This window comes from Panthera uncia, chromosome B1 (genome assembly GCF_023721935.1).
Source record: "Panthera uncia isolate 11264 chromosome B1, Puncia_PCG_1.0, whole genome shotgun sequence".
NCBI classification, from domain to species: domain Eukaryota; kingdom Metazoa; phylum Chordata; class Mammalia; order Carnivora; family Felidae; genus Panthera; species Panthera uncia.
In genome coordinates, this window is record NC_064811.1 from 169,957,978 (window position 1) to 169,972,961 (window position 14,984).

At 49.4% G+C, this 14,984-nt stretch overlaps 1 protein-coding gene across 1 annotated transcript in view; it reads left to right on the forward strand.

The window, feature by feature from the left end:
• The first annotated feature begins 254 nt into the window (after positions 1–254).
• The window catches only part of DPYSL2 (dihydropyrimidinase like 2), a 72,493-nt gene continuing 57,763 nt past the window's right edge, over positions 255–14,984 (forward strand). The window contains exons 1-3 of the mRNA XM_049631621.1: positions 255–551; positions 3,962–4,050; positions 5,841–6,025. Coding sequence (XP_049487578.1) covers positions 513–551; positions 3,962–4,050; positions 5,841–6,025 — 313 coding nt within the window. The 5' untranslated portion in view covers positions 255–512. The remainder of the gene's footprint in view (positions 552–3,961; positions 4,051–5,840; positions 6,026–14,984) is intronic.

Genomic DNA, 14,984 nt, shown 5'->3' on the forward strand with positions numbered 1-14,984 from the left:
CGACGCCCTGGCCCAAAGAAAGGGCGCGAAAGGCGCGCTCCCCGCTCGGGCGCACGCACCGACCGCCGCCCTCGGCGGCACACTGCAGCATTTCGCGCTCTCGCGCCGCTCCCCTCCCCGCCCGCGCTCATTTGCATATCCCACGATTGTGGCCAATCAGGGCTCGTCTCTCTCGAAGCGGATGGCTTTTGCCTGAGAGGAAAGGGAGTGGCTGGCGGCGCATGCGCCGCGGTGGCCGACTTGAACCGAGGCTTTTATTGCTGTAGTTTATTTCCACCCCTTCCCTCCTGTTCTCTCTCTCTTTCTTTTTTTTCCGCCCTAGCTGGGGCTGTGTTGGAGCAGAGGAAGAAAGAGACAGGATTGCATTTATCCCTTACGTTCTTGAAATCTGCTATCAGCAAGACCAGCTAAGCGGTTGCATCTTTTTCAATCCTGCAAAAAATACCATTTCTTTCCTGGCAATTTTTGCTTTAAAGGTGTCCTCTTGAAATTATTTTTTTCCCAGGAGAGAGATGTCTTATCAGGGGAAGAAAAATATTCCACGCATCACGGTGAGTTTGGTACTTGGGAAATCTGCGGTCGGCCAGCAACCTTTTGTGGCAAGGAACATCCAAGGAATTTTTTTTTTTTTTAAAGGAGCGGGAGAAAGAGAGACCCAACTTTTCTTTTTTCCTTTTTCCCCCCTGTTGCTGAAGAAGGCGATTGTAGTGGGAGACGCAGCCGTCTAGAATTGTAAGCTACATAATTTGTAAGGCATAAAAATAGCGTAAGTGCATTAAGGACGTCTTAGGTAGCGCGCCAGATCCGCTGTATCCTTTTATTGTCAGTTCGAGATGCTGCAGTGCTGGCCTGCGGGGTGTAAGCAAATGGATGCCAGATTGAATATGCATGGTTGAAGCTCGGATATTGTTCTCCGGGCTGCGTGCTGCGAGGCTGGACTCCAGGAGCTGGCTGGGGGAGATGGAGAAATGGATTCTCCCTGTGTCTCCCGCCCCCACCATAAAGGCTTTCTGGAGCCTTCCTCCGGCTCCTTAGAAAAAGGAGCGGGTTTCAGCCCGGAGGCGTAATGACAGCAGAGGGATGCTGGAAAGGGCCGGGAGTGCAGGGATGATGTGGAAACTGGAAGGAAAAATAGGGACGCGGTGATGAACAGAAGAGGGTGGGGGGCCAGGCGTGGGCTTTTTGTCGATCACGGACTGGTTTTTGGTGGCTCTCTCGGCTTCCTCGCCCTCCGGTGTGGGGCTGGAACCCTGGCAGGGCTCAGGGTTCGCTTTCTTGTGACTTTCTGCCCCTCCTGCAGCCAAGGAGGCGCCCGTGTTGGCGCATACAAAGCGGGCTGGGAGGGTGGGCGTTGGGGACAGCGCGGAGCGGGGCTCGCGGAGGTAATGGCGCTGCGCGACGCGCGGAGCAGATGGCCCGGCCTGGCCTCGGCCAAGACAATGATCGCTGCGGCCGGAGGTGTTGGCGCACTTTGGGGCCTGGAGTTGTTAGTTTGTAAATCCCGAGAAAAAAACATCTAAGCGATGAATTTGCGATGCTTCAGCAATGAACACAGGTTCTTGCTTTCACCGCTCTCCTGCCCTCCCCACCCTCTCCCCATCTTTTCCTGGAAAAATCTCACCAGTCCTAGTTCTCTACATCCCCGAATGAAATCCCGGGGAGAGAGGGAAGGCGAGGGAAATTCATTGTTACATAATGATGTGCAATTGCAATTGGCCAGCTGATTGCTGGGTAGAACCCAGGGCTGAGGCAGAGACCGAAAGAATCCTTGTAAACTCAAGATGTGTTTAGGGCTGGATTTGAGGGAGCGCTTTCGCTCTGGTTTCCTTCTTAGCTAGGGACACCCCGGCTTCCTCTGGATGCACGAGGGCACACCCATCCGCAGGAGAGAGACGTGGAAACAAATGCACAGGGGAGGGGGCGTGTGCTCAGGAGGATTTTACAGGATGAACCAGGCTGTGCTAAAGAGAGGGTGGGTACTAGCTTTTTCTTGAAGGCCAAAGACCCAAGATCCCAAAGGGCCGGGCTCGGGGAGGAGGGAGTGGGTGGAGAGGACCCCACGTTACATGTTCCCAGCTCTGGAGGAAGGAGTCTGGGGAGAGGGGGTGGGGAGCAGGTTTGCCACAAGCCTCAAATAATTTGTTGTCTTCGTGAATGAAAAAGACAGTTTGGTTTTGACAGTGTGGGGAGAAAAATTTAGAAAGCAAACGATCAAGACCTTGTTTTTTTTTTTTTTTTTTCCCAAAGAGCGCCCCCTCTACCCTTAAAAAATCTGGCTACATTATCTTAGGACCTATAGTATGGTTTCCCTCCTTCCATCATCACGGCCAGCATCTTATGTAAGAAGCCTTCTGGAAGGGACTCGAGTGGACGGGGCGGTGATGTCTCATTTTTTTTCTTAGCATGATGTTGGCTCGGGGATTCGCACTGATGGCTGGGACAGGTACCGCAGTGACTAAGGGCTTCTCCCCTGCCTTCCAGGCGAGGTTTGTCCTGTCACAGCTGGGTTATGGGGGAAAAGGGGGAGATCATCGTGGGCAGAGAAAAGTCCACTGGATCAGGCGACCTGGGGCAAGTGGCTTAACCTCTCAGCCTCAGTTTCTTTATGTGTCATGGGAATAAGAATCTGGCCCCACCCACCTCTTAAATTTGTTTTGAGGCTTTGGTGACTTAAGGTACCTGACAGGAATTTTGTAAAGGTCTTACACAAGTGCAGGAATTGTTGACTGTTTATTCCCATTTGACTTCCCAAAGTCTGTAGTAGGATGATGCACCCTACAGTGTATAAAATTAAAATGATCTCACTGTTTTTCATTATGTTAGAGAAAAAATAAATACTTTCTATACCCGGCTGTGTGTGCATTTATGTGTAACAGTATCTTTTTTTCCTAGGTATCTAGCAGCTTATATGTTTATTCTCATTTTTATTTATTCTCCCCCCCCCCATATATTTTTTAAAGATTTGCTATAATTTTCTGGTTTTGGTGGGTGCTAAATATAAATAGCACTTACTAAGAATATTGGTTTGTAACTGAATTTTAAGGTAACCGTTATCAAAATGAATGTCATCCTCTGACGTATTTTGCATATTAAAACGGTAGCCTGTGGTTCAACTTGTTCCCCACCTGGGGATACAGCAGGTGCGTGTCCACTGAACACAGGACATTAATATCCCATTCCATCCACAGCATTTGGGATAGAGAGGAGTCACAGTGTACCAGTTCTGTTGCATTCCTGGCCCTCACATGCTGCTTGTCATACATAATTTTTTGCAACCTTTAAAATACAAGCGCATCAACAATGTACATTTTGGAACGTGCCATCTCATCTTATCACAAAATTTTACATTTTTCTTAACAGCCTAGTAGTTAAAGTGGTGTATATTTGAAGTGTTCACTCCCCCTTTGTTACAGTTGATGTGATTCACCCCAAAGATAAAAAGCAAATATAAAGAACGTATTGTAATGAAACTTTGCAGTGGTTGAGCGAAGTGTGTTTGTGTAGAGTATCCCATGACAACAGACTTGGTTAATTTTTCCCTACACAAACCATGCCAAGAATTGACTTCCTTACATGTGGGTGTATTTATTTTTAATGAAATTTAGCCTGAAGCCATTTAAAAAATATTGTCTTCTTTATCTGAAATGTTTACACTGTTCTTTAAAGAGAGTTTGGTGGGCATTCTTTCATTTTCTCTCTATTTCAGTGGAGAGAGATAGTTTTTGTTTTGTTTTGTTTTGTCTTTAAACCTAGAATAAGCTTTGAACTTTTGCCAGTATGTTCTGACTCATCAAGTGATGAATAGGTTGTCACATCAGGTTCACCTTTGTCACTGAACCTTTTCAGAGTTGGCTCATTTTGAGCATCTCTTTTGAATACCGAAAAATGTGTCCTTAGCTCGTTGTCTTGGTACTGATGTTCCTCATAGGTCATGCCTGACCTTATTACTTCTTCGTTTCAGAGTGATCGTCTTCTGATCAAAGGAGGTAAAATTGTTAATGATGACCAGTCATTCTATGCAGACATATACATGGAAGATGGGTTGATCAAGTAAGTGTCACTCATTATAGAGACGAATTTGTATACCTTCCAGTATTCCCAGACATGACCTACAGTTCACACACATGACATCAAACTTGAGTGACTTCACAGACTGCCTCACTTAGGATATGTTTAAGCTTATTTTGATTGGTGGCAACTAGTGAATTTGAAAACTCAGATTTGGGGAATTCAAAGGCACAATTAAATGCACACCCATTTCCTTATGTGTTATGTAATTGACTATTTTAACTGAGGTGACACAATATCTTCTTGTTGCCAGTTTAAATTCTTGGTTTATGATCAATTGAGTATATTAAAGGTTTTCCTAGAATATAGTTGTTTGGGTAGATTGCCCAATCTAAGGCATAAACTTGGCATCCAGCCTCTTCTATCTAGATAACACATCTGCTGTCTTAATTAAGCATCCAAGTTGCTGAGGCCAAAGGACACCAAATGAATTACCAAGTAACAGACAAAGTACTGCCTCATCCCCAGGGAATTTTAGGTTTCATTCTTTAAGTGGCAACAAACGCAAATAAGACTGCCCTTGTGTTTATTGTGTATTGTGTTACAAAAGAGAAACAACAGAGGGTTAAGTGAGCTGAGTACACACCAGTATCTTCCTGCCCTCCTGACTGGGAGCACTCACAGGGCCCTGGGAGAAATAGCACATCTGTTTAAAGACAAACACTGTAGCAAATGACATCTTTTAAATAAGCAGCATTCATCAAGGCTAGCAGCAAACCAGTCTGGAGGAGTGGAAAACTGGAGTGGATGGGTCTGTTGCCTGGAAACTCACACCCTGATTTATGAACCTAAACTAGGTTTTAACATTTCCACATTTAATGTTTTCTCCATGTGTGTTTGTGACATTCTCTGCTCGAGGCTCTCAAATACCATGACTTTCATGTTCCATTTCCGCGCCCCCCCCCCCCCATTAGAAGCCAGCCTGATACTGGCCTAGAAGTGAGCATGCCTGTATGCTATTTTTAGTCCACACTAATTTGTTTTAGAACTTTTATCAACTCCTTGATTACTTTTTCCTTCTGAAAAAAGCTGCTAGAAAGATGTAGCAAAAGTGTTTTTCGAAAATTGGAAATGAATCCATGACCCTCAACGGAATATTAATTTTCCCGTCCTTAGTATCTGAGTTGCTGAGCACATGCTTCCAGATTTTTAAATAGTTGTAATCATAATGTTCACTTCTCTTTTTTCTTTTTCTTTTCCTTTTTCCTTTTCTTTCTCTTTCTTTTTCTTTTTCCTTTTCTTCTTTCTTTCTTTTTCTTTTTCCCTTTCTTTTTCTTTTTCTTTTTCCTTTTCCTTTTCCTTTTTCCTTTTCTTTCTCTTTCTCTTTCTTTTTCTTGGCTTTGTTTTACCACTGTCTTTCCAGTACTGTTTTCTCAGTGTGGAAAATAAATGTAAAGTGCAACCAGGTCTGGAGAAAATTGCTATACAATTGAATTAGTTCAACTGTATGTTATGGAGAAAGTGTTGTGGCATTTTAGGTAAATGTCTTGGGGGCCTTGTAATCATTTGATCTTAAGGGTTTTCTGGCAACTAAACCTCTTCCATCAGCATGTCCTGGTGCTTTATTTAAATTTTGTTTTGTAGTATGCTCTGTTTGCCTCTTAGTTGGGGTAGGGACTGGGGAGTGCACATATTAGGAATATTAATAATAATCCAAAAAGTCTACAGAACCTAGGGAAGGATAGTTTATGGCTTTGTGAAATGTCTGTCAGAGCCCATTTGACTCAGGAGTGGTTCATTTATAACTGTTATCACCCGTCCTGTTTACTTAGGCAAATAGGGGAAAACCTGATTGTGCCAGGAGGGGTGAAGACCATCGAAGCCCATTCTAGGATGGTGATCCCCGGAGGGATTGATGTCCATACCCGCTTCCAGATGCCTGACCAAGGAATGACCTCTGCTGATGACTTCTTTCAAGGCACCAAGGCCGCCCTGGCTGGGGGAACCACCATGATCAGTAAGATAGCTTAAAAATAATCATCTCAGAGCTTGGGAACCATTATCATTTGAAAATGCGTCTGTGTTGTTTCGACTCTTTCCTTCTAATAGTTGCTGGACTGAGCAGTGGATTGCTTTACCACATAAGGGGGAGGGGGCGGGCCAGCCATTTGTCTTGTTTCCTTGTCCTCGTTTTCCGTCCAACTCTGACGTGTCCATTTGAACTTGAGAATACGGTGCTAGAGAACTGGGGTAGGATAAAAGGAACGGCCTCTTGCTTTCTCGGCTTGAACTTTTGTCTTCCTTGCTCTGAAAATGTGATTTGATGGTGGTTGCTTTAAACACATTGCATTTGGGGTCATCGTCAGAGCTGTCCGTTTTGAGCCTTTGCTCATAAGTATTTGATTTTGGCTTTTAAACAGTTCCTGAGGCTGCATCTTCTTGGAGTGACGGCGGGGTGCTGCAAATGAAGTGTGGAAGCAGGAACCTGTATTCGTTCCACTGCTAAGAAAATCAAGTGGGGGGAATATTTCCTGGCCTGGGCTTGACGTAAATGGAATTGGGCAGCCCTCCTTCGAGAGCGACCCACAGATATTGTTAATTGTCATTTATGTAGGAAAATTGCTGCCACCCAACAGCAGATGTCCTTCGTGCGTTGCTCCAAGGAATTTGTGCTTTTTGTTCGGCAAAATCTGAAGTATATTTCCTGGAGTCATAGCATGCGTGTTCAAAGTTAGCTTGTATAAGGTCGGCTTCCAATGTGCCTAATGATGCCCCTGTGACAGATACTATTTTGGTTTTGAAGAGGGGGATAAGCTACACCATGGCCCATCAGACACATATGTAAAAAAAAAAACAAAACCAAAAACCGTTTATCCAAGAGCGAAAGGAAATATATAATCCATCTTCAAAACTTACAGTTCAGTTCAGAAGAGGGTCAAAGTAGAAAGAACTTAGCTATTTTATGCTTTAGAAAAACCTATGTTGCTGCTTATTTTTCAGAATGACGGTCTTTTTTCCTTGTAACTTTACAGTCCATCTCTCAGCGTCCTTTTTTCTATTCTGCCACTTGGGCGAACATTGCCCTGCTGTCCCCTCCTAGTCTGAGCGCCCCTACGTTTTAAATTGCACTTTCTTGGTCTTCTCTCTCGGTCCTGGTCTTCAGAGTGTCTGAAGGATCAGCGACCACTGTCTTCTGGTTCAGCTTTCTAATCAGAGAGCCTGCAGGTTGAAGCCTTATTACTTCGCTCTTGCTGCACACCTCACCTTCTGACCTAGTGGGAGCCATTCTCAAGGGCGTGGGGGGCGGGGATCCTCCACCCACAGCTCAGTGCCCTGACCTACTGGAAGAGGCTGCCATTTTGTCAGTCGTGTCTGCTAGGACTCAGCTGGCACCAGTGGGCCTGGCTGCCCCTTCTCCAGGGCCAGCTGCAGAGCCACATGGGAACTTCGAGAAGCACCGACTGCTTGGGTGACAGCCTGCAAGGCCAAGCCAAGGCTATAATCTGCCTCTGTTTGAGTTCATATGAGGTCCTCGTGGGCCCCCGCGTTGTTCACCGGGTATTAATAAGCCACAAATAATCTTTCCCGAGTGAGTGGTCAGTGCTGTCTCTCAGTGGAGGGATTGCTGGGCGGGAGCCCCCTGTGGCAGAAATGCCGCCAACCAGGAGTCTGCCGTTGTGGTCTCCCTCCGGCACTGACTCGCTGTGCGACTGTGGGCAGGTCCCCTCACTTCGCGGGCCTGTGCATCTGCACGATGAAGGATCTGCACGAGCTGACCCTGCATGTCCCTTTCAGCTCCCACATTTGGTGACTCACCGAGCTCAGAGACCGTTTGCCTGTGATCAAGTGCACTTCGCTCAGCAGACGCATAAAGCCCTGTCTCCTCTCAGACTTACTTGAAAGACCCCACCATTCTGTTTTCTCGTCTCCTACCTCCCTGAATGTGCCTTTCACTCCTTGCACTTGACCCATTCTTTGGCCCCCCATTCTGTGTCTTGTCCCTTCTCTGCTTTCACGCCGCAACCCCCCCCCCCACCCCGACTGCCTTCACCACGAGGGCATATGCCTTCCTGCTGATGCCCTGACATTCTCTTTGATCTTCTTCCTCAGCAGCAGTGGGCTTCCTTCCCTTCCTTCCAAGTGGGCTCCTGAGCAGGGACAAGGGACAGATCCACAAGGTCTGTACCTGGTCTGGGGGCTGGGAACAGTCAGCAGATGGCCTTATGGCAGATAAGGGTGAAGGAGAAGTCAGACTGCCTGCCCTACACATCCGGGCAGAATGTGATCGTATTTCAGTGTAGGGTTTGTGATGCAGTAGTAAGGCTAAGAGGCTAAAAAGCAGAGGGATTTAATGAGCAAACCCCAAGGAAGAAAAGTAATCAGAGGTGGCAGGGATGTGATTAGAATTGTCACACCCCAAACTCCACTGCTTTTAAAGCCCTGGGAAGAATATTACCTGCCCTTGCAAATAACCACCCATGGTTACTGACCTCTATAGAATTCCCACTGGCCTGCCCTTCCCTCGGGAAGCAAGTGGGAATGATACAGATGAGGAAATCGGGATTTCTTCTGCTTGCTGGTCAACACATTTCGGCATTGCTTCAGAAAAGCACACTTTACAGACACAGAGTTTTGCAAAGAGGGAGAGCTAGCTTAATGTGACTTGGTTGGTACCTACGGCCTGCTCCTTCAAGGATATTGTAGCTTCCTCAAGGAGTTTCGAGGCCAAAAAAAAAAAAAAAAAAAAAAAAAAAAAAATGCTTAGGGCCCTGGAGGAGATTCAAGTGAAACTTGCAGAAGCAAGCCCTTGAAGTAACCGGTGCACCACTGCCCACATCCCCTTCCTGCCATCTCTCTGAGTTTCTACAAGCCTGTCACCTGCACGTGCCCTTTGCAGTGCCCTTCCCAGGCCTGTCTGAAATGGCATGGCCCAAGGTGGAAAATGTAGCCGAGTAGTCCAAGTTTAAAAAGGGAGGTGACACGTCAGCAGCAGAAAATAATATTATTGCCATCCAACAGAGCCTCCCATTGAGAATGGCACAACGAGAGCTTTGTAAGGGGCCCCCAGTGCAGGGCAGACGGAACGCCCTTTGCCCTTTCCATCCAGTGGTGGGTGGGCGGAGCCTCCAGACAGGCCCTGCACGCGGCATTGAGACCAGCCGAGGGGTCACGGAGGTGGCAGAGTTGCTTCCTGGGGAAAATGCTACTGGGTTCCTGAGAGCGTTACGATCATCAGAGTTAAGACTCCAGCATCTTAACCAGAGAGAAGCAGATGGGAATGGTTACCTCCGTTTTATAGAGGGAAAGTCCGGGGCCAGAGAGAAGGGCATTACTTGCGGATGCTTATCCTGTGTGTTGGTGTTCGTGGCCGGTGTGGAAAACACATCTGCGGGGCTGGCTTCCCCACCTGCCAGCTGTGTGACTTAAAGCCTCAGTGGCCTCATCTGCAAAGTGGGGAAAGTTGTTACACAGAGTGACTTGGAGACATGAGAACAGTGTCTGGCCCATAGTAAGCACTCAGATGGGGTTAAGTTACTTTTTTTCCATCTGTATTAGGTGCCAGCAGCCTCTCATCTCTGTAGAGACCCCTTCCCGATCGCTGCTTTTGTAAGAGAGCCAGAGAAAAGAGACTGCAGCTGCAGGAGGGCACAGGGGTTCCCCAAACATGGCCGACAGGTTGTGGACCCTGGTGTCACCTGCATGCATTTCAAACATTCAGCTTCCTGGTCCCCACCCAGCATATCTAAGCAGAGAGCGTGCTGGTGGGACCTGTGAACCTGTATTTGAATCCGGATTGTCACATGCACTTGAGCTGTTCGAAAGCACGGATCTCGGGTCCAGGCCAGATCTCTGGACTCCCGATGTCTAAGGACCAGAACCCACAGTGCAGGGAAAAGAGCCTGACTGTCATTTCTGCTAACCTGAACTTCAGGCTTTCCCTGGAGGGGTGGAGCCCCAGTGCAACACCCTGCACCGCAGAGATCAGGATGGGACTTGAGCACAGAGAAGGTGCAGGCCTGGAAGAGACCTCTCTCTGAGCTCTGCACTGGTCACCTTCTAGATGGGGCTCCTTGGATGTGCCTCAGGCACCTCCATCCAGCTGTCTCCAGGCATCCTTACCCTCGCCTCTCATTGTCCTGCCTCTCTTCTGGCGCCCAACCCCAGCGAGGGCCGCAGTCACAGTTATTCTGGCCTGAACTCACAAAGTCACCCTGTGCTGCGTTGAGTGAATTTTGTCTGTCCCTTATCTCTTGCATCCATTCCATTACTGCCACTAAGTCATACCTTTGTTGTCTGTACTGGATTTGTGCCCCCGCCTTCGGAGGAGTCTCACTGCCTCCGGGATTCTGTCTCTGCAGGGATCCTGTCTCTGCAGCGTGCACATCTCCTTGCACCACGGCACTTTCTCTGACACGGCGATGATCATGCCCTCTCCCTCCCTTGCAGCCCTCAGGGGCTCCCTTTTGCCCAGAGGATGCAGCTCAAGCAGCAGAACGCTCCATGCCGTGACCCAATCCTGCTGCCCCAGTCTCGACCCAGATGTTGTCACCTTAGCCAGGGGATGCCCTTACCTTCTTCTCTTTGCCTCCGGGAATGTTTATTACTCTTCGAGGCCCAGCTAGGTGTCACCTCTGTCCCAGAGCCCCTGCTCAGCCCCCTTCCCTGTAATCTATTGCTGCTTCTTTATGCCTTGGCAAACATGGGGTTTTTATCCCAGGGCCCTTATGACATCCATCATGTGTTATAATGTGATCAAGGCTCCTGCCTCTTTCATTTTGGTATTCCCCACCCACCCAGCAGAAGCACCTGAGGGGTGCTTCATTAATGCTTCCAGTTGAATCAATGAATGAATGAGTGAATGAGTGAATGAACGGGGACGCTAACAGCACTTGGTTTCCTGCTTCATCTGAGCCTGGTGCCAGAGGACTGGGAATCCTGGGGCCGGGTTAACATGTCTGATATCCTCTGTGGTCGTTTTGACCGAAGCAGCCGTCTCTTCAGCGGCGCCCCTGTGCCTGCTGCCCTAGCCCCACGGTCAGCCATTACGGCAGTTGGGGGAGGGAGGCAGGAGAGGAGAGATCGGGGTCCATGCGATCAGGGATGGCCCCCCTTCCCCCTCCGCCTGGATTGTTCTTTCAGGAGGGGGGGGGTCGCATCTCATGTGGTCCTCCTGTGAGAGGGCTTGGCCGCAGCGCACAGGGTCAGGCCTGTTTGAGGAGTAGCCCTGAGCACTGTGGCAGACTCAGCGATCACTCCCCGACACCCCCTGGGCACGTTCCAGCGTTTTCTGGAGAGTCTTGCCTGTGGAGGCAGGAGGCCTGACATGAAGGCGAAGTGGCTTCCCATGATCCTGCTGGCTGGGCTTTCCTCAGGAGACGTGGCTCCGAGTGTCACTGTGGTACATCCACTGCTTGTCATTTTTTCATCCATGTGGCATTTGGGTTTGCTCCCTGCTTCTGATGAGTACACATGTGTGAACACACACACACTATAATATGAATTGTCTGTAATTGATACTTTGATTATTCCCTTTGCATCATTCATTTGACTCGGGTTAGAAAGTGTTTACAAAAAAGGCCGACCACATCAGACTAAAGTTTCAAAGTCCAGGACCGAAGTCGTGGCCACAGAATCGGCCCGTGGCCTGGCGATTAGAAAGCCACGTTAGCCGATGGGCTGTCAGCGCAGGCTCTTCCTGTCCGCTGCTTGCGTCTCCCCGGGCCCACGTGGGCGAGGTCACACATTTCGCCTAAGGACACGAGTGCCTCAGCAAGCGGACCCCATGGGACTGGGCCTGCGCAGGTGGGGGGCACGCGGATCGCAGCCACGAATGGCCGGATTGGAAGAATCCGTCTACTCCCTGCAGTATTTTGGGCCGATCACCTAATACCTGCTGCCGAGCAGAATGGGGGGAGGGAGTGGAACAGACGAAGCATCCTGAGAAGTAGCACGGCTCTTCCTGAAGGCCCGCACACACACTTTACTAAATGCCTTTCTTGTGGAGGAGGCCCTTGGGTCGGGCTCCACCAGCCAGCCTCATAGCCCTGTGGCGATTCGGGTGAGGCCCCTCCAGAAGCAGGGACGTTCCTGTTTGGGGGCCTAGGCCCTATGCCATGGACATTGTGGCAGGTATCTTAATCTACTCGGGGGTTCTTGCTGGCCTCTGGCTCTCAGAGCTGGCAGTTAAAATTTGGAAATCACCCCCGGCCACCTAGGGGGTGGGCCTTGTCTTTTAGGAAGGCGTCCTATCCTCCCTGATGCAGTTCTGGCCCTGCCCGTGGGTGCTGTACGCAGAGTTCAGGGCGTCTCAGTACCCGGATGCTCCCAGAGCCTACTCTCTGCCTTCCCCTAGAGCTGGATGTTTCGATTGTTGGGAACTTCCGGTCGGTTCTATTGCCCATGATGACAGCTAGAGCCAGGCGTGGTAGGGGGGGCAGTGGGAATGTTGGGCCCCAGCAAGGTCTTCCCAGTCTTCGGATGTGAGGGATGGGCTTCAGTGGTCAGCATCCCGCAGTCTCGGGGTTCCATGTGGCTAAATAAGAGCCTGCAGGACACATACAAGCCCAAGGACGTGCTCTCTCTGTGTTCTGGCTCAGGAAGCTGGGCAGAAACTTCCGGAGGGCACAGCTCGTGCCCTATCCCTTTGTTTACGGCCCCTGACATATGTGGAAGCTGCCTGATAAAGAGCTGAATGAGTCTGGACCAAAATCTGCACCACATCCCTCCTTCTACCTTGATGGCTTAACACTGTTGTCCTGGGACCACTCTTATGTGAAATCCTACATGGACGGCCCTCCCTCCTCCCTCCCCCGACCACCTGGCGGATAAGGCTGATGAGGGCAGAGCTGCTCTGGCTGAAACAGTGGGCTGGGGGAGAGCCCAGGTCCGTGCTCCCCTTTCTCACTGTGCTCCCCACCTTGAGAGCCCCTCTGCCTCTGGGGAGTTCTAGTAGGGCTTGGGGGAGCCCAGCTGGGAAAGCACCCCATTCCATCCCTGCCTTCCCCACTGCTTGCACGCTAAGTTGTCGGGGGGAAAAGACGTTTAGTAAGAAGGGACGTACCTACTTAGTCATTTAAGAAAACTAACCGCACTGTGAGTTTTGGGTGGTTTTGGGTAACGTGCCTCCTTCTGTTCAAGACGGGGACTGGGACAAAGTACCCGTGTCCCTTTCCCTGCTTGGGTTTGCACTGGTTTGCTTTGCTTTTCACTAGAGCCCGTAATGGGTAAACACTCTTCTGTCCCCTGTTTGAAAAATTAGTGATACACAGTGTTTTACAGGGAAAAATGACCGTCTTAGGGTGGCCAAGGTGTCCATTTTTTGCGGGGGTGGCTCGGTCAGTTAAGCATCTGACTTCGGCATGGGACCCCGATCTCCCTCTCCTCTCTCTCTCCGAGGTGTTCGGCGTGGGACCCCGATTTCCCTCTCCTCTCTCTCTCCGAGGTGTCCACATTTTCCTACCTACCATTCATAGTTCTGGCCCCAGATCACTGCTGGGCTTCTTTCTCCCTTTTTCCTCTTTGAGAAGCCATCCCTGTTTCTCCTTGGAAAAAGGATTATGTCTTTCCTTGGGTTTTGAGAGCTCTGCCACTGACTTTCTGCTCTTGTTGGGTGAAGCCGTTTACCCAAATGCCTTGCTTTTAGTCCCTCTTAACTGCCATGGTAATGATAAAGGGGAATCACAGTGAGTAGAAATTAGAGTTCTTTCTGGTTAACCCACTTGGGAGGCAGCTTTCTTTGAATGTGACTAAATGTTCCCCTAATGATAGAGAGGATGCGGTGGGGGTTGGGTCTCTGTGGCTGAGGCTGCCTACACAGGGAAGGGAATTTTGTTTCTCTGAGCCAGGGCGGTAGTTCCACACCTCGATTGCACCCTAGAATCCCCTGGGGGAGTTTTCACAGACTACAGAGACCAGAGCTTCTGACTTAATTGCTCTTGGTGGCCTGGGCATTAGTAGTCTTTAAAGCTTCCGGGTGATGGCCAGGGTTAAGAGCTATGGATCTGGATGCCCGCTCCAACAGTTGGTTTCGGCTGAAACCGAATGAATGTCTGCCAGAGTTTTCTACAAGCTAGAGGTGCCCTCTGCACTCTGTTCTCTTCTGTATCCTGTCCTCTTTTTTTTTTTTTTTTTAAGTTTATTTATTTATTTTGAAAGCGAGGGAGAGAGCGTGCATGAAAGTGGAGGAGGGCAGAAAGAGAGGGAGAGAGAATCCCAGGCAGGCTCCACACTGCAGATGTGGGCCTCGATCTCAAACCTCGAGATCATGACCTGAGCTGAAATCAAGAGTCAGATGCTCAATCGACTGAGCCACCCAGGCACCCCTGTATCCTGTCTTCTTTGTGAAGGGAGGGGGAGGAGGATTGCAGCGTCATGCCCTGGGGTGGGTGGATTCTGGTGGGTGCCCTCCAGAAGCTTATGAAACTGGGTGGTGCTCAGCTGGTGTCACCAAGAAGGGCCTCCTCCTTCAGTTGTTGTCCTTGGTGTCCTGGAAGGATTGTACTTGGCTAATGCCCTAACAGGGCACTGGTTAGGACTTGGAGGATGTGGGGCGGGAAGTGATGGGCAGGAATGAGGCCAAGGGGTGAATGGGGGGGGAGTACCAAAGGCAGAGTGGAGCTGGGATGTTGACTGCTGTCCCCAGCCCTGTGGGCCACCTGCTGTGCTGGTTTCCCTGAGAAAACCCTACTGTCTTTAGGTCGAATCAATAGTGTTTATGACCTAATCTCCCTCTAATGATAGGTCAGAACTGGAATCCTTCCTTGTGGGGAGACTGTGAGGGAAAAATCAAAAGAGCCTGATAATAACATAGAATCATAGACTCTTAAGGCAACCATTCGGATTTTCTGTCCCGGCCTCTGTCTCCCAGCTGGGGGAAATTTACAGGGCTTTGCTTCAGAGGGCAACACAACAGGGCAGGGGTGGGACAGCTCCAAGGAGCCCAAGATCTTGGTTTAGTTTCCCTTTCTAGCCCTTGT